Below are 24828 nucleotides of genomic sequence, written 5' to 3' on the forward strand. Positions count from 1 at the left end.
GGAGGAGGGGGCGGGTGGGAAGAGGACCTGGAGATTGAGGGGAAGGGAGAGAGCAAACAAAGGGGTCAGGAGGGAAAATAATGCACTGGCTTCCTGAGGCCCTGCAGAGGCTGGGCAGGGAGAGAGGGCCAGGGGCAGAGGGGACCAAGGCTGGCGGCAGGCAGGCCGGGGCAGGCGGGCCCTAGATGGCATTGTTTGAAGTGGCCGGCTAATTGCACAGAGCAGCCTGAGCCTCATACCACGGCCCAGCCCCCTCCTCTGTCCTGGGTGCTGGCTTCTGAGCCTTCAGGTCGAGTGGCCACATGGAACCAAGTCCCGATCCTCCGAGTTTGGTGAGGGGGCCAGGCTATGGGGGGCAGCCTGGGCGGGGTCCTTGGGCGGGAGTATCACCCTGAGGACAAGTCATGGGGCCTCTCTTGGCCTGAGGACCTGAAGCCACTGGCGGGAGGTTTGGGGGCGTGCTGCCCCCTTGTGCCCTTGCTTCCCTGCTACCCTCCTCATTCTGGCCCTCCTGCAGGAAACAATGAAGGGAGACACCAGACAGCTCAACGGAGAGGAGGACGCCAGCAGGAGGGAAGACTCCATCCTCACCAACGGGGGCTGCAGTGACCAGTCTTCCGACTCCAAGGACGCGCCCTCGCCCCCAATCCTGGAGGCTATCAGCAGCCCGGACATCAGAGGTGGCAGAGGTGGAAGAGGTGGCCTGGCCTGTGGGGAGGACGGGTGGGCAGGCACTGGGGACCACAGCTGGCACACGAGCCTCCGAGCAGACTCAAGGCAGGTTGTGGGGCAAGAGCCTCATACCACGGCTCTGGGGAAGCTCCAGGGAAGGGAAGAGGATGGAGGCAGAGCCCCTGGCCTCCCTATTTTCCAGTCACCTCAGCTGGGACTCTGAGCAAGTGACCCCAAGGCGATGACCCTTGTTCTTTTCCTGACACGGGGATGGTTGCGGCATAGATAGACTGAGGTTTTTCGCCCTTTTACAGGGGCACCCCTCTCCCCTAGCAGCTGGGCCTGTGATTTTTATGGGAAGAAATACACTCAGGCAGGGAGCGTCTAAGGCTCGCTGCCAATCCCACCCTCTCCTCCCTTCCCCTATGCTGCTCCCAGATCAGATCCCTTGGGATCCTCCCCACTGAGATTTTTCTGGCCCAGCTGATTTGGAAACCCCTGTATTGTCCCATCCTGCTATTGAGAACTCCTCAAATTGTGCTGTCCAATAGCACTTTCCAGAGGGTGAAAGTGTTCTATTTCTGCATTGTTCACTATAACAGCCAGGAGCCACGTGTGAGCACTTAATGTGGCTGCGATGGCAGGCACTGGAATGCTCATTTAAGTGGAGTTAGTGACCACTGACTGGGCAGCACAGTTCTGGAAGGAACGTGTCAGGAGTACCATCAGTAGTGTTTTGGGTTCTATATTTCATGCAGGCCTTGGATCCTGTTGCCTTACTAATACATTGAGAGGACTGTGGGTCCCGAGGGGTTAGGAGTTAAGCCCTGAAGATGCCAGTGGGTTTAGGGAGACCCCAGGCCACAGCCCAGAGAAGAGACAGGACAGCCTGGCGGCTGCCGCTTCCTCAACAGACTTTGGTTCTTTCCTCCACAGGCCGCAGATCAAGCTCACGACTGTCTAAGAGGGAGGTCTCCAGCCTGCTAAGTTATACTCAGGTACCCGCTCCACTCTCACTTTTTGGGATTCGGGGGAATTATCTTTGGTTTGCATCAAATAGGATAACTGAGGCCCACTTAAATTGGTACCCAGTCAATACTTGTTGAGTGAGGAATTTGAACATTGCTAGGCACACAGAAGACTTCCAGCGACCTCACTTAGGATGCCATTTGCTGCCGTGATTTGTCAAGTTTTTGAAATTATTTTTTTCTCAATCTGGATGATCAATTACATTGATAAATTCCTCCTGTAGCAAGCTGTCCTTTTATTCCTGGAATGAGACCAACTTGCTCATGGTATGTTTTAAATTGGATGTACTTTAGCATCTATTCATGAGTAAAATGAATGTATGATTTATTTCTTGTAATAATATCTGTGTCCGGTTTGATAGCAAGGTTGTATGGCCATGTGGCCTCAAGGATTTTTCTTTTTCCACGTTGGAAAGAATTTGCCTGGCTTGTTTTAGTGGATTTGCAACAATCACTGAAATATCTTTTACCACTTGTTGCAATATCAGTGTTTCTGCTTGATGAGTTTTTTCCAAGTTATAGTTTTTCCATGTTTTTTTCACTCTTGACATTATTTACGCCTTCTGTTTTCCTATTAATCATATTAGTTTTGTCCATTCGGTTACTTTTTCTAAGAACCAGTGTCAGGCATTGGGACAAAGTCATGGACAAAAGTTGTGGACCAATGAAAACCTACCCTCGTACAGCTTCTCTTATCCTCATGGAGGACAACAAGCGGGCACCCATATGATGAGGAATGAGAGCTGTGTGGGGAACTGGGAAGGGACAGTGCTGGATCAGAGGCTCAGAACAGCTGTTTTAGCCTCTGAGCACTTCCTCTGTGCCCTGCCTTGGGCAAGCGTGCATTATTCGAGTCTCATTATAAGCCTGTTGTTCCCTTATAAGGGAAGAACCATTATACCAATTTTAAAGAGAGGAACGGACTCACTAGAGGCCTTAGTTGGCAAGTGAAAGTCAAGTTCTTAACACTCCGGCAAGACCTCGAGCCACTCACCACTGCTCTGGTTCTCATGCTCAGTTTTTGTTGCGTTTGGTGTGCAGCATGGGACATGCACTTGACACGGGATTAGCACCATTTCTTCTTGGTCACTGTAGCAAGAAGCATCTTCCTTGAGCCTGTGATTTCTCCCAGACACTGTTAATTGTGGAGATTACGTCTCCCTAGGTCTCCCTGCTGCGCACAGCGAGCTAGTCTAACCATGGTGTGGGCACGGAAGGCTTCACGACGCACTTTGCATTGACACCATTTCTTTGGTTTTCTAATTCCACCAAGGTTTCTCTTGAATTCATGATCATGTGGTAAGCCACTGCAAAATATTTTTTGAACAAAATGAGGTTGAAAATCTTTTTAAGTCACTCAGACCAATATTATGATTGTTTCTATATGATTGGCTCTTCATTTAAAAACTATTTTGGTTATATGACATCCTAAAATTCATAATGTTTCACTTGTAAAGGATCTGACGGGCGATGGAGATGGCGAAGGGGAAGATGGAGATGGCTCCGACACTCCAGTGATGCCAAAACTCTTCCGTGAAACCAGGACTCGGCCAGAAAGCCCAGCTGTAAGTGCCAGCCCTAAGCCAAGGCACTTCAACCACACATCAGCCTGCATTAAAAACCTTGTCCAGGATCTCCCTGGGGGAACTTTGTTTTTGTTTTTTGCGGTACGCGGACCTCTCACTGTTGTGGCCTCTCCCGTGGCGGAGCACAGGCTCCGGACGCGCAGGCCCAGTGGCCATGGCTCACGGGCCCAGCCGCCCCACGGCATGTGGGATCTTCCCGGACCGGGGCACGAACCCGTGTCCCCTGCATCGGCAGGCGGACTCTCAACCACTGCGCCACCAGGGAAACCCTCCCCGGGGGAACTTTGAACGAATGTTTTGAAATTGGAAAATGATAGCAAAGCTAATGAATTATCATTGTGATGGTTTTCACATGGCAGTTCTCTACTTTTTTGGGAAGCACTCTAGGAAGTGCCCAAGGGTGATAGTTTGCAGGTGGATGATTCAACTGCCCGTTACCTTTGGGAGTCGCTTCTGTAGGTGGATTCTGTGACTTGAAATCTGGAAATGGGAAGGTAATTACTGCTCATGGTCACCCAGCCTGTTAGAAAGCAGGCTGATACTTGGTGACCATGGCAGGTGCAGTTGATAATCTCACCCATGTGATGTGTATCATCCCGTTTTTTTACAGATGACAGAAGACGCCGGTAGTTTACTCAAGGTTAAACATTAACTCTCTTGTGTGCAGGATTTGAACACAGGTCTGCAACACCCAAGTTCATGCCATTTTTGAGAAGGAAGCATAAGGGCTTCTCATCCGTCTTGACGATCCAGTACCTTTGGGAGGAATGCAACAATAGTAATAATGCTTTTGGAAAAGAAAAGTGTTTGATTGAGAGTAAACTTGGATTTTATTTTTCAATTCAATTTGCAGGTGCCAGTTTCAGCTGTGCCAGGCAGAGTGGGAACTGCTGTAGATTGTCGGGCAGCCCTGCTGGCCACCCTGATCCCTTATCCCACAAACTGGGGAGTTTCTGGGTGGGAAGTAACCAGTCCAGAATCCCTTCCTGCTAGACCACCTTGTTCACTTCTGTTGGCCTGAGGCTGCCTCTCAAGCCCAGTCCTCTGGGCCCCCTGTCTAAGACCCCAGCCTCCATTCACCAAAGGCCTCGTGCTTATCCTCTCTTGCTTCCAGGTCCGAACTCGAAATAACAACAGTACCTCCAGCCGGGAGAGGCACAGGCCCTCCCCACGTTCCACCCGAGGCCGGCAGGGCCGCAACCACGTGGACGAGTCCCCCGTGGAATTCTCAGCTACCAGGGTTGGTTCCCCGGACGCTCAGACCCCTGCCCCCAGTCTCTAACTGGAAGATCTGCCCCTCTCACCACACCACGGAAAGTGGCCGCTGTTATAACCTGCTTCCTTTCTTCACACTTACCACCCTTTCAGGGTCTTACCTTTCCTTTCTCTCCCGGGTGCTGGGTAAGCTCTTCCTAAGCCTGATGACTTCTCTCCTGGCCTGATCCCTGGATGGAACCGTGGTGGGAATGCAAGAATTCCCTGTTGACTGGGTTCTTACTCCTCCTCGGAAAAAGCTCAAACCACTGATACCAGAACTGTCTTGTCTCCTTAGTATCTTCAGTGACTCTCTTGAGGCAACCCCATGGGTTACAGCAACTCTCGACTCCTGTTGCAAAGCTGGGCACCAGGGAGCCCTCTCTGAGCATCACTTGTTATCCTGACTTGGTCCTTGATTCTGTCCTTGTCCTTAAGGAAGTTGCTTTCTCTCGCCACTTAAGGGACACTTACTTGTTCCTGGAAAACCATCCTTGGTGGTCTCTGTTTCATTAACTTACATCTTCACTCTGCTTCACTTCTGTTTGCTTGGGAAGCCATTGGGGGTACCACTGGTCTCTGGTCACCCACGTGGTCTGCTGTGGCCCAAGCTGTGTGTCCTTTTGTCCACAGTCCCTGAGGCGGCGGACAGGATCGTCTGCAGGCGCGCCATGGCTGTCCCCTGCCAGCCCCTACCTCACTATTGACCTCACAGATGATGAAGTGGTGCCCCAGAGCAGCAGTACGCCCTATGCCCGCCTGGCCCAGGACAGCCAGCAGGAGAGCATGGAGTCACTGCAGGTGGACGCAGAGGGCAGAGATGCAGACAGCACTGAGTATCAGGTACCACTGGGGAAGGGCTGAATATAGGGAAAAGGGAACACTTACCCAGAGGTGACTTACTACGGTTCTTGTCACTTTTATCATAATATTTGAATTCACTCGCCAAGTACATTTTTCATATGCAACATGGTCCTTGCTGTATCCTTATCTCCTAGACATAACTCAAGCACCAGATTAGTTTACCATTGGATTACTGATTTTCTGAACATGACATCTTTTTACCTAGATATATATGCCTTGTATATATAATTCATAATTCTGTTCATCATGTTTACGTACACAATTGTTGATCTGCTTCTTTCCCTTATTGGGAACTGGAGTTGCCTCCCTTTCATGTCTATAATCCATTGTATAGTGTAATCCATCTAGGGTTGTTCATAATTAACCAGTTGAGCTTGTTGGTTTCACTCAGGCTTTCCTACATATGCATGTGTATATGTATGTACACATATCATGTAGAAATCCTTTTTTCCATGTACATGACTTCAGAGTAGATCTTTTTTTAAAAATTAATTTATGTTTGGCTGAATTGAGTCTTCACTGATGCATGGGGACTTTCTCTAGTTGCAGCGAGCGGGGGCCACGCTTTGCTGTGGTGCACAGACTTCTCACTGTTGTGGCCCCTCCCGTTGCAGAGCTTGGGCTCGAGGCACGCAGGCGTCAGTAGTTGTGACATATGGGTTCAGTAGTTGTGGCTCGCGGGCTCTAGAGCGCAGGCTCAGCAGCTGTGGCGCATGGTCCCAGTTGCTCCGCAGCATGTAGGATCATCCTGGGCCAGGGCTCGAACCGCTGTCCCCTGCATTGGCAGGCGGACTCCCAACCACTGCACCACCAGGGAAGTCCCAGAGTAGATCTTCTAGATACATTTTAATAACCTGCATGATTCCATGGGCATCTCACCTTTTATGGCAAGTTTTTATGTGCAAGCGGCCAAATTTTTTTTTTTTTTTTTTTTGCATTTTAACGGCTTTGTAATATCCCATTTGATGGCCTGTGGTGGGAATATCCAGGTTTTTTACTCTCTTACTTCCTGTGAGTTTTCAGTTAATATCTTTCCAGATACTAGGTTATATGTTACAGGTTACATATTATAGATCAAATATAAAAAACCCCACGTTCCTGTCAAACAAGCAAGCCTGCCCATGCTCTGCCCCTTATTTTCAAGCCATTCTCACTGAATTTTCAACCAGGAAGTGTTGGAGGTAGGGAATTTCCTGAGGAACTCTGCCTGCACTTGCAGGAAGCCCTGTGTTAGACTCCGAGGCAGTTGCCATTAGTGTCAGTGGGACCGGCAGGGTTTTACCTTGGCCCAACTGGTCTGTCTCATTGCAATTCCTTCATGTGGTTTTTCTTGCAGGACGGGAAAGAGTTTGGAATAGGGGATCTCGTGTGGGGAAAGATCAAGGGTTTCTCCTGGTGGCCTGCCATGGTGGTGTCCTGGAAGGCCACCTCCAAGCGTCAGGCAATGTCTGGCATGCGGTGGGTTCAGTGGTTTGGCGATGGCAAGTTCTCTGAGGTGAGTCCAGGGCAGGGTGAGCTTTCATGAGCTTACAGACCCACAGTGTTTTCCTTCCCTTCCTTTTACAGTTGCCTTTTAAGATAACGGCCTGCTTTCTGCAGATGGATGAGACTTCGTGACTCTGTGTACAAAAGGAGGACAAAAACTTCCCTTGCTCGTTGGCTCACACAGGCCCAGAGCTCTGGATCCATGGCCACCTGGGGTCTGTTGGTCCATTTCTCTGAGGCAGAGTCACCAGTATGAATTCTGAGGGGCAGGAGTGGCCACCTGGGAAGATACCCTCAAAGTATTCCAGTGGAGAAGCCTGGAAGAGACAGGAAGGGGTGTCTGACTCAGTCATTTAGTCCTAGGGGCAGAGTTATGGAAAAATTCTTTGAGTGGTGATTTCAGTGTTTCTTGATTATTGATATTAGCCATTTAAAGTTCACCTTTTGTGTGTATATATATATATATATATATTTTTTTTTAAATACTTTATTAAGATAAAAATTGGCTTACAGTGCAGTGCATAGATCTCATGATCTATGATTCAATGAATTTTCTAAAATGTATGCACATATGTAAACAATATCTCAACCCAAATATAGAACATTTCGACCTCTGCAGTACGTCCCTGTACATACCATCCCCATAGGTGACCACTGTTCTGATTTCTATCACTATAGACTAGTTTGGATTATACACAAACTTATGTAGATAATATAATATATACTGTTTTGTGTCTGGCTTCTTTTCATGTACATATATTTTTGAAAGTTGTCCTGTTGTAAAACTCATCTTTCTTTTTTTTTTTTTTTTGCGGTACGCGGGCCTCTCACTGTTGTGGCCTCTCCCGTTGCAGAGCACAGGCTCCGGACGCGCAGGCTCAGCGGCCATGGCTCACGGGCCCAGCCGCTCCGCGGCATGTGGGATCTTCCCGGGCCGGGGTACGAACCCGTGTCCCCTGCATCGGCAGGTGGACTCACTCTCAACCACTGTGCCGCCAGGGAAGCCCGATAGTCATGTTTCTTGATGAGTCTATGTTGGGGATGAATCGGGCTATTTTGATTCTTACACCTTTTTGAAGACACCTTCGTAGACCTCCAGGGTTTGATTAGAATGCGGCAAACAATACTTTTCCTGCGATGTTGTCTTTAGCGCATCCCTCAGTGTGTCCAGGGGTTAGGTGAGGAACTGCAGAACAAGTGGGCTGGGGTGGAGGCAGGTGTGGGAATGAAGGGCCAGCTAGTACATCTGTGGGACTTGGCCTCAAGTTGAGATTCTAGTTTTCCCATAAATTGGGCCATTTTCCGTTAACACATTGAAGTTCTCAAAGGGCAAGAATAATATGACCTGGAGTATCCCTCTTGGGGAGAGTCTGCATACAGAGGTCCTCCTTGGCCAGCAGAGGGAGCTGAAGGACGAATGTCCTGGGCCTGTGCTCTCCCTGAAGCATCTAATTGCAGGGCGATGATTTGTGTGCAAAGAAATGAAAAAAAACATGGAGTGTTTGTAATTGCTTTGGCCCAGTGAGACATAAAATGTGCTTAGCAAGACTGCGTCTGATGCTAGTATTCAAGATGCTGTTATTTTAGCATTATGGGATGGCATTGCAATATGGGGCCTGGTGCTTAGGCCGCTTGCTGTATTGAAGCAGTTTGGCATTGGGGTAGCACCTGCATTTCCATGCACAACTGTGTTGAATCCCAGTCCCTTCTCACCAGTAGTGGCAACACTCCTATGGGTGGTTGGGCTTAGAGATTGAGAGGGGAGCATGAGTGCCAGCACTGGGGAGAATGAAATATCACATGTCTTGTCAGCTCTGAAACCTGAACGCCCAGTTTCATCTCAGAATTGGCAACCCAAGTGGTTCATGCATGGCCTGGGGACTTGGGGATGAGACTTGTAGAATATGGATCTTTAGCCCCAGTGGAATTCTTGTATTAACAATTCACGATTACTAAAAAGAGCGTAGTCTGTGCCAGGAACTGTTCTCTAAACACATCCATTAGCTCAATTAATAAAAGGCTAAAGTAAGTAGACAGTAAACAGTAATCACAGCTATTTGTCATGCTCACGAAGGAGGAAAGAACATGTGCAAAACCCCTAAAATTGGAGCATCCGTGGTGAATTTCAAGACTGAGCTGCAAGGGGGTCACACCAGGGATCATGAAAGTCATTTGCTCTGAAAATATCTGTGAACCTGATCCCCAGGAATAAGCTCATGAGAAACCCAGGGCACCCAAGACACAGGCTGTAGGTGAATGTTGATGACGGCTTTCTCTTCTAGATACCAGCAGATAAGTTGGTGGCCTTGGGGTTGTTCAGCCAGCACTTTAACCTGGCGACCTTCAATAAGCTGGTCTCTTACAGGAAGGCCATGTACCACGCTCTGGAGGTAACATGGTGGTGGGTGGCTAGGGCCTGGCCCCAAGAATGGGGTTAAAGCAAGAAACATACAGAAAGCCAACTCAGTGTGGCCAAGGATGGGTTGGAGGGGACTGGGGCAAGCAGGGAGGAAGGAGGTTGAAAGACAGTGGCCTGACAGGCGTGCTGGGAAGGGAAGGAAGGGATTTGAATCCGCCCATGATTTCCTAGTGCTACCCCAGCTCCCCGCTGGTCTCCGTCTGAATTGCCCACTGAATGAGGAAGGAGGAGCCCTGGGAAGTAGGAGGTGATATTCAAACCAGTGAGCAAGCTTTTCCAGAGCTTGTGGTTCAAGGCCAAGACTGGGCAGCTGCTGAGGGTCAGCTGCTTCCTCCCCTTGTCCGTGGGATCCGTCAGGCTCTGTCCTTCCTCTACCTTGACTTGCAACTGAAAAGATCAGTGTCCTCTGTCCAGCATTTATGAGACAAGCTCTGTGCTTAATTAGACATGTAAGTCCTGGTGCTTCTGAAACAGGACTTAACACCTCCACACCTTCATTAGGGAAATTAAACAAGAAACCTGGAGCTTTCTCAGAGGCCATGAGACAGTGCTGGCTGATGCTTCTACCTATAGCTAAAAGTGACACAGCTAATTCTGATCCTCTACCCTCGAGAGAGAGCTGACCACTCCAGTTCCCTACGGGGAAGAGATCATATTTGGTGCCTGTGTGGGGAGACTTAACGCTCCCCCCATGGCCTGTCCCTGCACAGGGCGTTCCTCGCTGTCACATACCATAGCTCAGGACAGCTGTCTGGCTATGAAAGGGCCCAGTGTAAAGGGGAATGCAGGCCCCAGCAAGGGGCATCCCTGGGTGGGGCCAGGCAAGCACCCGCCCCTCCTGTTCATCAGATTCTCTCTCTATCTCGGCAGAAAGCCAGGATGCGGGCTGGCAAAACCTTCCCCAGCAGCCCTGGAGACTCGCTGGAGGATCAGCTGAAGCCCATGTTGGAGTGGGCCCACGGGGGCTTTAAACCCACCGGGGTCGAGGGCCTCAAACCCAACAACAGGCAACCAGGTGGGAATGGCTCCCTGTGGCAGCACCCCTACTTCTGCTGGTGGGAGCACCCTGGGGAGATGCAGTCACCCCCTGCTGCCTCCCATCCCACCCTGGCTTTACAGCAGCCGGTCGGCCCTGGCTGGCTCCTTCGTTTAGTGAGTTTTTTCCAACAGCCTAGCCTTTTGTAGTTTCACTGGACATTTTCCTGCCAAAAGGTCAAGTACACATAACCGGGATTGAATTTGTTTTTTGTTTTTTATTTACTTTTTAATTGTTTTACATCTTTATTGGAGTATAATTGCTTTACAATGTTGTGTTAGTTTCTGCTGTACAACTAAGTGAATCAGCTATATGTATACATATATCCCCATATCCCTTCCCTCTTGCGCCTCCCTGAGTCTGTTCTTAAAGCTTGAGTAAACAGAGTCAAGATGGAATCTTCACTAGCACCTTTTTTTAAAAGGAAAAAATAATTAAGCTCTGCGTATTGGAGAAAACTTGGAATGCGTTTTAAAAAAAACCCTACAAACACCCAAAATCTATAAGTCACCTCCATTTAGAAACGGGCATCATCTATCCTCACGTTGACCAGTATTGCATTTCCCCCATTATTAGGGATCTGTGGTTTCTTGTTGTCACTCTCCAGAAATCCAGGATTTGTCCTACAATCCTTATATTTAACACAGTGTTTTCTGTTTTGTTTTGTCCCTCCCGCCAAAAGTGGTTAATAAGTCGAAGGTTCGTCGTGCAGGCAGTAGGAACTTAGAAGCAAAGAAACACGGTATTCCCTCCCCATCTTTTGACTATGCACTCTTTTCTCTTCACTTTCTTTCAATTTCTTTGCATACACAGTGGTCACTGGAAAAGAATCAAATCTGTTAAAAGTCAACCTGAGCTCTCACCCCTGCCCCTTCACTCCAACCTTCACAGCTGCCCTTTAGGGCAATATTTTTGGGTGTGCACGTCCTTCCAGCTCTTTCTGTACACTGGTTGGATTCCTGCTTTCCCTTTATTTCTCAATATTTATCGTATAAGCACTGTCAAATGTCATTTTCTCACTAAAGGGTCCTTATGATTTTTAACGGCTGTGTAATTTTCTCTCCTAGGGTCAGAGTCAAACTTAACCATGTCCCTTATGGATTATACTGTATAGGTTGAATAAAAATACAATAGAATTTATAGACATATAAACAGTAGCCACCTAATATAATTGTTTTCTAGTAGCCACATTAAGAAGCTTAAAAAAAGAGTAAAATTAATATTCATCATACACTTAATCTATTTCCAACATTGTAGCATTTCCAAAAGTCAGTATAAAAAAATTAAGATATTTTACATGACCTTTTAGTCCTATTTTCAATATCTCTTTGATGTGTCTTAGAACATCTCAATTTGGATGCTAAATTCTCATTAGAAATACTTGATGTCTATTTTCACAAATTTCCAACTTGTTCCAAATGAATTAGTTAATTGGATCAATTGCAGTTTTTAAATTCACATAGAAGTTAAATGTAAAATGCAATTCCTCAGTCATACAAGTGACATTGCCAGTTCTCAGTAGCTACATGTGGCTATCAGCTCATTGGGGATCATAGACAGTGTCAGGGTTTCATCTATAGACCGAGCTGTGTCTAATTCTCTTTGTGCTGGGTCTAGAGCATGTATTTTGCAACTACAGCTGTTGAAGACCCTGTACGTGAGTTAGCTACGTGAGGAGTTTTAAATTACGTCCTCATGCAAATTTTCCATAGAGGGGCCTGAGACACCCAGGGTAGACTCATGTCATGGCCAGATGCAGCCGGCACCCAGGCATAGCAAGTAGGGTCCTGTCCTCCCAGCACCCGCCTCCCACCCAGCCATGGCTGCCTTCTCCTCACCTTTCACAGAGAACAAGACACGAAGACGCACAGCTGACGACTCCGCCACTTCTGACTACTGCCCCCCAGCCAAGCGCCTCAAGACAAATTGTTATAACAATGGCAAAGACCGAGGAGAGGAGGACCAGAGTCGAGGTGATTGTGGGGCGAGGAGGCTGGGGGACAGTCCATCCTCAAGTGGAGTGGGCAGGTAGTGACCACCCAGCAAGGGCGTAGATGGTCAGTAAGAGGCTCCCCGACCTCATCTCACACCTTCTCTTTTCTAAACAGAGCAAATGGCTTCAGATGTTTCCAACAACAAGAGCAATCTCGAAGGTAAGGCCCTATCCCTGGTTGGCTTCCTGCCTGGGTAGTGCTCCCAGCCTGTGCTCCAGGCCTGCTGGTCTGCCCGACGGAGGTCCACCCCCAACTCTGCGTTGACCTCAGGTCGAGGCGTGGACATCTTACTCAGATGCTACTTAGAATGAGTTGCCTGATTTTCACTGAGGCTGATTCCTAAGATCAGTGAGCAGGAAGTGTGCCTGGGGACAGAATGGAAATGAGGATGCTTGGGCCGGGAGAGCCCAAAACCTGAAACCATGATCTATGGCCTCGTGAGCGCCCTGAACAAGCACTGCAACTGGCTTTGGGGTGAAAGGCAGACACACTTCACCACTGTCACTCTCCAGCCAACTCTGGTTCTTTGCCCTGGCTGGGAATTCCGCTGGGATTGAAACTGCCCAGTACTCATCTAATGGAACTCGGAATGTGTGAGGACAGGTGTCTATTGCTTCCTCAGCCCGATGTCCTTTAGTCAACAAATGTTAAGTGGTTAGTCAGTGCTGGGTAGGAAAACAACAGAGCTGTTGACCCAGGGAGCCCCGATTGGAGCAGGCCCTTTTTTTTTTTCTTTTTTTTTTTTTTGTGATACGCGGGCCTCTCCCGTTGTGGAGCACAGGCTCCGGACGCGCAGGCTCAGCGGCTATGGCTCACGGGCCCAGCCGCTCCACGGCATATGGGATCTTCCCGGACCGGGGCACGAACCCGTGTCCCCTGCATCGGCAGGCGGACTCTCAACCACTGCGCCACCAGGGAAGCCCGGAGCAGGCCCTTTTGATTCTGCGAACCCGGACCCACGATCCTCCTATCCCCCAAGACTCCTTCATCTGTCTGCTTCCTGGCAGGGGGTGCTTGGTATTTATTTTGCAGGCCCGGTCCACCTGGTCAGTGATGTAGATCAGTAAGACCTGCTGATGTGAAGGGACAGGATAGCCTATAGTTAAAGGACTCGGGCTCTGAAATTAGAGCCATGGCTCTGTGTAGGATTGGTCACGGGCAAGTCCTATCACGATGAGACAACAGGCAAACTGGCATCACCACAAATTCTCCAGAAGTCCTAGTCTGTAAAGAGTCTTCAAAGATTTTTCATACCAGACCCTCCAAGCTTGGTTCCTCTGCTGGCACAGCTGCTCCTTGTTCTGTTCTGTGGGCACCACCCTGCCCCCCCCATTTCTGGGTCAGACCTTTGCCTGTCTTGTGGGACCTTCTGCTTGGAGCTGTCGATTTAGCCTCTCCATCTCTGGAACAGAGATGGCAACTTTGAAGCACAGTCAAAGGAACAAATGGTGAAGAATCTCTGGCATATTCCTAACGTGGAGTAAATGAGAACGAGACACAAGGCTTCAGCAGCTGATCTTGGGGCTGTCATTGCCACAAGCTGCATCCCTGTCTTTCTTACAGATAGCTGTTTGTCCTGTGGTAGGAAAAACCCCGTGTCCTTCCACCCTCTCTTTGAGGGTGGACTCTGCCAGACATGCCGGGTAAGACCAATCCCCACCCTGGACTTTCCTGCCCCTTCCCTTCTTCTCAACTTCCCTGCACTTCCCTAGGATGAAGCACCTGCGTGTAGGCGGTCAGGAAGGCTCTAGTGGGGCCGACTGCCCTACCCTTCACTCCAAGGGGCGGTGCCCCGCAGACCCCAGCCAGCTGTCCCTGTAAAGAGCACCAGGCCGCCCATGACCTGTTCTGTGGCTGCATTCTAGGGCCTCCGCCAGTGAGCAAGCGAGCGGGGCCTGGAGGTCCCTGGTCTCCGATTTCATAGGCATTTCTCTCTGGCTGCCAGGACCGGTTCCTTGAGCTGTTCTACATGTACGACGACGACGGCTACCAGTCCTACTGCACCGTGTGCTGCGAGGGCCGCGAGCTGCTCCTTTGCAGCAACACGAGCTGCTGCCGGTGAGCACAGGGACTGGAGCCTCGCTGACCTGGGGCTGGGGCCCGGAGTCAGTATTATATCTGTGGGGGCCTGTCCTTGAAGTCTCTATGTCCCTGAAGTAGAACTGGGATGTAGGGATGGGTTTAAGAAAGGCAGGGAGCGGGCTAGAGAAGGATCCCCAGAGCTGCCTGTGGACTGAGGGTGTCCAGGTTTCCAGGGAGAGGTTGCTGTTCCTCACACACAGGGCCTTCCCGCCCATGGGGAAGGGCAACTGGGGGCCCGAGAGGGTTTCAGCCAGCACACGCCAGCTCCGTGGGGAGGGTGGGGTTCGCAGGAGAGCCGCCTGATGACGGGCACCCCTCCTCCCCGCTACCCGGTGTAGGTGCTTCTGCGTGGAGTGCCTGGAGGTGCTGGTGGGCCCGGGCACGGCGGCGGATGCCAAGCTGCAGGAGCCCTGGAGCTGCTACATGTGCCTGCCCCAGCGCTGCCATGGCATTCTGCGGCGCCGCAAGGACTGGAGTGTGCGCCTGCAGGCCTTCTTCACCAGCGACCCGGGGCTCGACTACGTAAGCCTGGCACCCGCCCCAATCCGTGGAGTTCACAGAAACAAAGCTCCGCTGTACAGAGCAGTGTCTGAGCGCCTCAGACTGGAGCCCCGGCTTATTGTCCCGTGTGCGCTTCCCAGGCAGCTCCAGTGTTCTTCCCTCCCCTCCTTCTTGGCTTGGCTTTTTCAAGGGCCTGCTGAAGAAATAGGGATGGAACTGACCCAGCCTTAGTCTTAGTGGAACTGCAGAGGGGAGGGAAGCCTGTGACCTACTCCCAAGTCTTAGTGGGCATATATGGCTTTTCCTGGGCTGCAAGTTCATGGAGGAGCACGTGTCTTTTTGTGGGTGACTCTGCACCCGTGTCAGAGCCTCATCTGTTCCGTATCTAAGGGTAGAAGGGCCATCTGTGCCAAAGCTCCCCAGGGCATCCCAGCGAAGAAAGGGCAGAGCTCAGGGCTTGTGTCCCTCAGAGGAAGGCCAGCCCTTCCTCCTCCCAGAGCTTGAGTCCCCCTCCCCATACCCACACCTTGACCTCCATGACCTCTTTATTTAACCTGGCAGGAAGCCCCCAAGTTATACCCTGCGATTCCCGCAAACCGAAGGCGACCCATTCGAGTCTTGTCCCTGTTTGACGGAATTGCGACAGGTGAGTTAGGAGTTCACCTGGGGATGCTCACCTGATCCAGGTGTCCGTTGTCAGTGTCAAGAAAGACCCCTGGGAAGTACCTGTTGGTCACCTGTTCTGAGAAATCCACTGGCTCCTTGTTTCTCTCCTCAAATCTCTCCACCATTTCACCCACCTGGTCTGCTTTTGGTCCTTTTTAAAGGCATGGATATTTTAGCCTCTGCATTTTATTTTTTATTATGTACAGGAATTTTGGAAAATTATTTTCCATTCCATAAGCATAGATATATTGGGGATTATTAATTGGGCAACTCTTCTCCTAACATCTCTAATCTTGTACCCTCTCGTTTCCTCTAGGTTTCCCACGTATAAAATAAGCATAGCCGACATGCATGTTTGCCCCTGGGCACTTTGCCTGATTTAACTCATTTAATTGTCAGAACTGCCCTGTGATACATTGTTGGGAACATTTCCCTTTTATTAGAGCAGGAAGCAGTGAGAATGAGTTGCTGTGCACTTAGCATCACTTGTACTTCTATTTGTTCACCAGTGTCCGCCTGCCTGAAACACTGACAGCTTTTAGAGCTTTTTTTTCTCAGCATGGTTTTGGAGAAGATCCCTATTCATGTATCTGACTCTGCTGGGTCGGTAGATGGGGGGCCTTGGCTATGTGCCTGTCAGTTTTAGTAAATGCTACCAGTGGGCTATACTAGGTATATATACATATTTTCTTCATGAAACTCCGCAGAGAGCCTGGGGGGCCCAGTGTGCAGTTAGGTAGGGTTAGACCCTGCCATCTGCAGGGGTCCACTTGAGGACTGCCGTGGCCTTGCTGTGTCTGGTCTGAGTTCTGGAGATGGCTTAGTCACTGAAAGGAGGGCCCCTCGGCCGGACAACCCTGATGTCTTTTCTCTCCCCCTCGACACCCCCCCCCCAAACAGGGTACTTGGTCCTCAAAGAATTGGGTATCAAAGTGGAGAAATACGTCGCCTCCGAAGTGTGTGAAGAGTCCATCGCCGTTGGAACTGTTAAGCATGAGGGCAATATCAAATATGTGAACGACGTCAGGAATATCACAAAGAAAAATGTGAGGGCAGCCCCCCTCTTCCTCCACTCCCTGAGTCCCCCACGTCCTCACAGCCACGTTATCGCCTTCTCCATGCCCGGGGTTGTGGCAGAAGAGAAGGTTTGGTTCCATCAAGCTGCAGTATTAAACCCGCAACTTGGAAATCATTCAGAATGATTTAGATCTTAGCGTATCCTGAGCATTCGGTTTTCTTGGGTCAAAAGTAGAGTTGGGAGACTGAAGTCACCAAGCAAGACCTAGAAGTGGGTTTTCTTCTAGCTGGTTACCTGGAACCCAGGCTGTTCATCTCTCCATCCTCACCCCCATCCCGGACTGCTTTTCTCTTGCAGATTGAAGAATGGGGCCCCTTTGACTTGGTGATTGGTGGAAGCCCATGTAATGATCTCTCAAATGTGAACCCTGCCAGGAAAGGCCTGTATGGTGAGCATCCCTTCTTTCCCATGGCCCCAAGAGACCCTGTGTCCCCTGAGTGCTGGTCCAGGAGGAGCGGGCTGAGAAGGAGCTGTTAGCTTCTGGCCAAACTTACCAGTTGTTTCTGTTCATGCCTCACAGTGACTCCCCATTCCCCAGTACTGCAGTGCTGATGCCTGTCATTGCAGAGGGTGGCAGGGAGAAGGGACAGTAAGGCATCAGCCTTAGCTAGTCATCGGGAACCCATTGCTCTCAGTATGGAGGGGTGAGCTGAATGGTTTGAACCTGGCTCTGCCGTTTTCTTTCGTGGGCTCAGAGGGCACAGGCCGGCTCTTCTTTGAGTTCTACCACCTGCTGAACTACACACGCCCCAAGGAGGGTGAAGACCGGCCTTTCTTCTGGATGTTTGAGAATGTGGTGGCCATGAAGGTCGGCGACAAGCGGGACATCTCTCGGTTCCTGGAGGTGAGGGGACCCGGGGTCTTGACTGTCAAGATAACATGAGCATGGAGGCCCTGCTGGCAATGGGGGTGTAGGGTATTTCCAGTGTTGGGAATGAGTTCTGTGTTCCCCGTGGAGGGCATGGCTAGGTCTGAGTAATGGAATGGAGTCGGTTGGTTCTCTTTAGTACTTAGAAAACATTTGATCTCTCACCTCACCCCAAACCCACTGAAGTCAGATGATGAAACCATCACCTACTTTTGGAGGCATCATGAAAGAGATTTTTTACTCTAGAGAGTTTTTTTTCTTCTTCTCACCCTTGTTCCCAGAAACTCTGCATTAGGGACCATGGGCAAGTTAATTATTTACCATTTAATATGCATCAAGCATTGTAGTAAATACTTTATGTACATACTTATTTCCCCCCCCAACGTTAGAGCTAAAGTTCTGCTAGTGAGGTTATAGAACTGGCTGGTCTGTTCCCTCATGCCCTGTGAACCTGACCAGTCAGTGGCAGAAGTCAGATTTTGCCAACACTGCAGTCCCATAACAAGGACCTCAACCTGCTGGATTTCAATTTTGAGCTGCTTTTACCACTGTACACAGTACATTCTGTAATTACATGGCGTGCCCCCAGGGGATACTTTCTCTTATAACCTGCCAGTCTGATCTGGTCTCTTTCCCCACCATTAATATGGGGGCACTAGCTATGTCCTTCAGTCAGATTCTTGAGGGGAATGAGCCTGTCCCTTGCCTGACAGGAACCATGCCTCCTCCACAGCCAGGGGACTGCCATGTCACCTGTCTGCCGCCTGAATTCTGCCACGGGCTCCCAGCAGCTGCCCTTCTCTCTCCCTGCAGTGTAATCCTGTGATGATTGATGCCATCAAAGTGTCTGCTGCTCACAGAGCCCGATACTTCTGGGGCAACCTGCCCGGGATGAACAGGTAACAAGGGGCTCCGAGTGGGGCAGGTAACAGCCAAGTTAAATATAACTAATGGTATGAGCCATTAACCATCGACTCTTATGAGGGAGACACATTGGAACCTTGTAGAAAGAGCTGGCTCTGCTGAGAAAAGGCCTCACCCTCTGCTTCAGACCAACCCCTTCAACCATAGGGTTATGGTTGAAGCCTGTTAGGCTGTACACCAAGTACCTGAGAATCTCAGGCCAGGATTCCTCAGTACATTTATTTCTGCTCTGCCTAGGGACCTGGTGCTTAAAAGTGCCATGTGTTGGAGCAGGCTTCTTCCCAGCGAGGGATGCTGATGTTTCTACACCCCACCTCTCCTCCCAGTTATGGTCCATTGGGAAATGAACTTAATCTCCCTGCCCCTGAGACCAAGTGATCCCTGGACCAGGCCTGTGGTGACCAATCAGGTGGCAGAGCTGAGATAACAATTGGTAGCCCAAAGCCTGTCTCCCTTGGATTTTCTTGACTGAGATCTTTCCCCAACTTTTCATTAGTCCTTTCATGTTGAGAGCCACAAGGCAAGTGGCTCGGCTGAGGATTAACTATCTCCTTTATGTGGCTTCACGGAGACCAACCTTCTAATTAAGATACCAAATGTGATGGTAATATAACTTGCAAATGAGTTAGCTTCCAAAAAATTCTTCTTTAAAAGGGAGTGTTGGAAACATAACTTTCAGACATTTAGCAAAGTGTGGACAGAGGTCAGAAGGTACTGGAATAGCTTGGGATTTCTGTTGGGTGTCTTATATTCTCATTATCAGCCCATCAGATGGTGCAATGTCCATGTGTGGAACGAACTCGGCTTATTCACTCCATTACTGAGCTGTCACCCTTCCAGACACTTCTGTCCCTGCTGCCAGTTCCGTGGTGACTAGATGTCGGTCTTGGCTCTCACAGAGCCAGTGAGGGAGGCGTAGAGAAGACAAATGATTTCAGGGTCAGGGTTGGAGGGGGCACTGGAAGAGTTGATGGGAAGGCTTCTCATCCCAGCAGGACCCAAAGTGATGGAGTGGAGACATGCAGTTGAGAGCAGAAGGGAGAGGATCGGGGAGGCCAGTGACGGGCATTCGCAGAGCAGCTTGGAGAACAGTGTTCCAGGGGTGGGGAGTGGGTGTGGAGTGGGTGTGAGAGGAGGGCTGAGAACTCCGAAGTATGGGCCAAATGATGTGAGGCTTGTAGTCATGGCAACACATATTTACTTTGACCCAGGAGTTCACGTGAGATTTTAAGCGGATGAGATGAGTTGTGTCTCTGGTTCTCAGGGTTTCTGGAGGAAGACTAGACTATCACGTGGTGAATGCAGAAGTGGGGAGGCAGCGGAGGTGTTGTTCAGAGGAGGAGGGCTCTGACTTTGATTACTGTGTTGTGCTCAAGAGGTACCATCCACATGCACTGAACACAATGAGAGCAGTGGCTCCAGGAGAGTGTCCTGTGGGGTTACAGGAGGGATCAGATTCTAGATAATGGGATTTGCTGAGCATTATCTGAGTTGGGATGAGAAGTGAACTGCTACAGGTGGGCTCTGCAGGATCCATGACTCAGCCAGCATCAACCCCGGGTCACAGACCCGAATCCAGCCTTTAGACCAAACATCTTGGTTGTTAAGATTTCAGTCCTAGAATCGACAGAAGGTAGAGCAGGGCTGTGAGCCCTTAGCTCCCCTGGGTCCATGGAAGAGTTGGGAATGGAGAGAGGGTGAGGTCAGTGAGCCATTATTCTGTGTTCGATGGCCCCTCTTGTGGGCACCATATCCAATCTTACGTCTGATTTCTTTTTGGCCTTGGAGTTCCTTACACAGGGATGCTGTGGCATTCATCAACCCTGTGCATTCAGACCTTTTGCTGGTTTTCTGGTCTGGTCCTGCTTAACCGCTTCATTTTCTGAAGTTCTATCCATTCTCCTTCTCAAGCATCTGTTTTCCTCTCTCTGCTTTTGCAGGTTTCAGTGGTGACAGTTACAAGGGGGAATTAATTTTAGTCCTTTTGTGAACCACCTTTTGTCTTCACTTGGACCGATTATTAAAGCCTCCTGAGGCTGCACTCCAGCAATAAGCAACCAAGTCGTGGGTTTGATGTGCTAGTTGGAGTGAGCAGACCCACAAAGACCTAATCCAAGCTCCTGAGGCTCAGAGAGGTGATAGAACTTGCTCAAGGTCATTCACTCAGCCAGTGAGCAGTGGGGCTGAGACTGAGGCATCTCCTGGCTCCTCCAACAATGTGCTTCCCCATCCTGCTCCCCTCAGTGAAGGAGCTTTGACCACTGTTAACATTTGGGAAGGAGGAGCATTCACTCCTGGACATTGGGCTCCCCGCCCCCCGGCCGCCATCAAGGGGCTAGTCTGTCCCTGGCTCAGCACACAGGCTCGTGCTCATGCCAGGGCCATTTTTATCATGTATTTGTAGCAAAGTTCACTGCCAGAGCACATTTTGCAGCTTGGGCTCTCACTCCCACCTTGGGAGGCACGTAGCCAAGGCCCCTTTCCAGGTGGTAGGAAGTAATGGGTTTTGGATGTTCTCAGGCCTGTGATAGCAACAAAGAATGATAAACTCGAGCTGCAGGACTGCCTGGAGTTCAATAGGACAGCAAAGGTAAGATGTGCTCTGTGCCTGGCCCACTGGGAAATGCACTTGGTGATCTCTAATCGGGACTTGACCTTGGTGTCCAATTTGTTCCTGCCCCTCCCCCCACGCGACTCCCTGGTGCTGGGCTTCTTTCCCCACATAATTGTTCTATCCTGTCTTCAAGTACAGTGTAGGAGAGGTTCTTGATAAACAAATCACTATGAGAAAAGGCAAGTAGACTTTCCGATTGTGAAGGCACACTCCACAGAGACTCAGCTCGTCCTCCCAGTGAGAAATGAGTACACTTTTGCAGAAAAAAAAAAAAAATCTACGGTTAAGTCATGGATAATTCTATTAAGATCTCCATAAACTCACTTTTCAATGTTTCCATTAAGCTAAGCTCCATTCATTCAAACCCTGGTTGACCATCCTCTACAGTCTGGGGGGACTTTCAATTTTGCTTAATCTTGCTTGATCAATAACTCTGTTTTCTTGGCCCCCATGTGATCTCATTTGTGGTCATTTGTTGTTTATCTCTTGTTCTCTCTGAGGCTGGTCCTTCCTGTTCATTAACTTCTTGCTGTTTGTGGGAAGCACAGAGTGTTCTTGTCCTTCCAACTTTCCTTTTCTCATTCCCTCTCAGAGCCCGGCCCCGACTCTCTCTCTCTGCTACCCACCCCTCCCTCCTCCTTCCCTTACCTGCTTCTGAGCCTTGACCCAGAACCCTTCATTCTGTGCTCACTCCATGATGTCGTTTTGTTCTCCAGTTAAAGAAAGTACAGACAATAACCACCAAGTCGAACTCGATCAGACAGGGGAAAAACCAACTTTTCCCTGTTGTCATGAATGGCAAAGAAGATGTTTTGTGGTGCACTGAGCTAGAAAGGTGAGCAAGGCTGTACGTGGAAAGGGGGATCAAGCAGATAGAGAGAAAGGGGAAGAAAACATGGTTAAGGCCAGCAGTGCGAATGGGCAAGTGCTTGCCTTAATTCCACATGGTCTCAGTGACCTTCTATGTTAGCAGGGCTGGGAGTAACCTTTTCAGTTACTGCTTATTTCCTAGCAGAAGTGGCAAAAGGGTTGTGGTGGTGAGGAATCCAGAACATGAGGTTGTAAGACGGCACATCTGTCTATGTTGGCTGTGTTGCCCTGGCATTTGCCCGCCCCACCATGCTGGGACACTAGGATGGATGAGGATCCAGCTACAGGACACCCCGCCGACGTGCCATTGCTCTTTCTCAGGATTCCTCCTGCCAAGTCGCTTGTTCTAAAGCTGATTCCTCCTTAGCCACAGTCTGTCTTCTCCCTTATCCATTTATTTGACTAAGTTGGTAGTGTGTCTATTTTGATTCAGGGAACCAGCTCTGAGATTTCATTTCTCCTGTTCTGTATTTAATTTTTTTTCTCTCACTCCTTTTGTTTTATTTTGTTATTGCGATTAGAATGTAGTAAGGGCTACGAGTATTCCTCTTTACATTTTTGGCTGTGTTTTGTGGTTATTTGATAAGAGTATTTACATTCCAGATATGTTAGTTCTACAACTGGATTTATTTCTTGGTTTAATTTGTGGTATTAGATTGGAAACCCGGGAAAGAATGAGGTCCCGTGTATCTGTAGCCTCTTCCCAGACCTGTGGTAGAATGCCATTCAGGAGGCTGTTGGTATATTTGGTTGCCATCTACCGTTAAGTCCAGCTTGGCCCTTGATCCAGCAGTTTGCTTTGAAGAAGGAAAGAAAATGCGGGATGCTTCAGTTTACTCACAGTAAATTATCTGAGCATCTGATGATTGGAAATAGGTCCATTATGTGAGTGTCCTTATTCCTTACTAAGGCAATTTGCCTAACTCCTGTCCTTGTGTGGTTTGAAGAGAGGTATGTTTCTGTCTGCTGGCTGGCCGGCCATCTTGGCATTCATTCATTTGAGAAAGGTCCACTGAGCACCATCCATGTGCCAGGAGCATCGTGCCAGTCAGTGTAGGGGCGTGCACAAGACAGGTGCCCTCAGAGAGGGACCATGCCCTCATGACAGTCATTTGTGCTGAAGAACTGGTGGGCCTGACCTCTGGGGCTCAAGAGAGGGCTCATGTGAAGGCCTGGTGGGCCTGGTGGAAGGGACGGGTCAAAGGGCAGGAAGAGCAGCGCCACGTTGGCTGCCGAGGCGAGGATCTCCCAGAGGCGTTAAGCACGCTGGAGGGGGCACATCTGACTCCCTGTGTTTTCACTCTGGTGCCCCCCTCCCCACCCCCAGGATCTTCGGCTTTCCCGTACACTACACAGATGTGTCCAACATGGGCCGTGTTGCCCGCCAGAAGCTGCTCGGGAGGTCCTGGAGTGTACCTGTCATCCGACACCTCTTCGCCCCCTTGAAGGACTACTTTGCCTGTGAATAGTACCCCAGGCACCAGGGCGTGTGGGCAGAGCCACGACCCAGGAGGTGCACCCAGGCTCTGCCCTTCCCAGCTCAGCTGTGTGGGGTCGGGCAGAGTACCTCGTCGGGAGCAGAGCTGCCTTGTCCCCTCCTGGCAGGGGGACCCCGAGGTGCCATCTCCTTGTGCACAATTCAGACCTGGCCGCTCGGAGCGGCCAAACACGGTGCTCATTTTGTCTTCTAAAATTTTAAAACTTGAAATAGGTAGTAAGATGGCTTTTTTTTCCCTCCTGGGTTTACCGCTCAGAGAAACGATGGCTAAGATACCAAAACCACAGTGCCGACAGCTCTCCGATACTCAGGTTAATGCTGAAAAATCACCCAAGACAGTTACTGCAAGACTTTAATTTTTTAAATGTCTGCAGCTCCTTGTTTCCAGGAGTGTGTGGCAGTAGACATGTAGCTAAGGGACCTTTTAAGGGCCTAGGATGGTTTCTTCTAGGGCTAGCAGAAGAGGACATGATGTCCATGTCTGTCTTGAATTTTCCCCGGCACGTTCCCCTGGCCTCAGTATAAAGGGCTGGGATCCGGGGCCCATTTAGAGTATTTTCCACAAGGATGGTGATTTCAGCCGGGATGACATCATCATCGCTTTCAGGGCAATTTTTTTCCCCCATAAACCCAAGGGCAGGGCTACCCTTAGCTAAATCCCTCCCAGTGACTGCAATAGAACTCTCTGGAAGCTCAGGAAGGGGTGGGCTGGGTTCTAAGCTGCCATGTATTGTGTAGACAGGTATGGCTTCTCACTGTCTTCCCCCCTTCCCCGTGTGAGGGGGGAGAAGGAGAAGGCTTAGGTAAGACGCCCCCCCACCCGTCCCCCCACCCTCCAGACTACTACGCAGGCACAGGTCCCCAGATTAGAAGTATGACACCCCAATTCCTTAGGCTTCTCTAAACTCAGCAGTGACAGCCAGGGGCAGAAGCACATTCCTCGCACTTTCCCCTCATCTAAGAGACTGCAGGGGGAAAACTGCAATAAAAGCTCGACCCTCCCTCCAGAGATTTTAAAGTCCTTTTTTATTCCATGATAAATCGATAAATCGTTTTTAGGGGGAGTGGGAGGTCGGACAAGCTGCATTTCAGAAATGCTGTCGTAATGGTTTTTAACACCTTTTACTCTTCTTACTGGTGCTATTTTGTAGACTAAGGAACAATGTTGACAGGTTTTGTGGGAGGTTTTTTATACACTTTTTTTTTTTAAACTCAGACATCTATTTTTGTTTTAACATTTTCATATTTTTTTTTTGTAACTGGAGCCATGTAACAAAGTATGGGGAAAAATTGTGCCTTGTTTCAACAGTTTTGCTAATTTTTAGGCTGAAAGATGACAGATGCCTAGAGTTTACGTTATGTTGAATTAAAATCAGTATTTCTCTAACA

General features: G+C 49.6%; 2 protein-coding genes across 6 annotated transcripts in view; both read left to right on the forward strand.

Annotated features, from left to right (window-relative positions):
* The first annotated feature begins 517 nt into the window (after positions 1 to 517).
* On the forward strand, positions 518 to 24828 carry DNMT3B (DNA methyltransferase 3 beta). Of its 5 annotated transcripts, none has more exons than XM_024742950.1 (21): positions 518 to 698; positions 1609 to 1670; positions 3158 to 3265; positions 4401 to 4526; positions 5174 to 5383; positions 6741 to 6899; positions 9172 to 9279; positions 10179 to 10323; positions 12192 to 12317; positions 12453 to 12497; positions 13902 to 13981; positions 14284 to 14396; positions 14759 to 14942; positions 15483 to 15567; positions 16488 to 16633; positions 16963 to 17053; positions 17361 to 17509; positions 18347 to 18432; positions 20978 to 21047; positions 21788 to 21906; positions 23269 to 24828. In XM_024742950.1, the coding sequence occupies exons 1-21, from the start codon at positions 524 to 526 to the stop codon at positions 23408 to 23410; spliced, it is 2529 nt and encodes an 842-aa protein (XP_024598718.1). In that variant the 5' UTR covers positions 518 to 523; the 3' UTR covers positions 23411 to 24828. The 5 variants fall into 5 exon arrangements, with proteins under 5 accessions (XP_024598718.1, XP_024598719.1, XP_024598720.1 ...); XM_024742951.1 differs by having other exon boundaries at positions 518 to 680; XM_024742952.1 differs by lacking the exons at positions 20978 to 21047; positions 21788 to 21906.
* The window catches only part of MAPRE1 (microtubule associated protein RP/EB family member 1), a 45014-nt gene continuing 38565 nt past the window's right edge, over positions 18380 to 24828 (forward strand). Inside the window, exon 1 of the mRNA XM_024742956.1 lies at positions 18380 to 18432. The gene's annotated coding sequence lies outside the window, so the exon portion shown is untranslated. The remainder of the gene's footprint in view (positions 18433 to 24828) is intronic.

Source organism: Neophocaena asiaeorientalis, unplaced genomic scaffold (genome assembly GCF_003031525.2).
Source record: "Neophocaena asiaeorientalis asiaeorientalis breed wild unplaced genomic scaffold, Neophocaena_asiaeorientalis_V1.1 scaffold82, whole genome shotgun sequence".
Taxonomy (NCBI): Eukaryota; Metazoa; Chordata; class Mammalia; order Artiodactyla; family Phocoenidae; genus Neophocaena; species Neophocaena asiaeorientalis.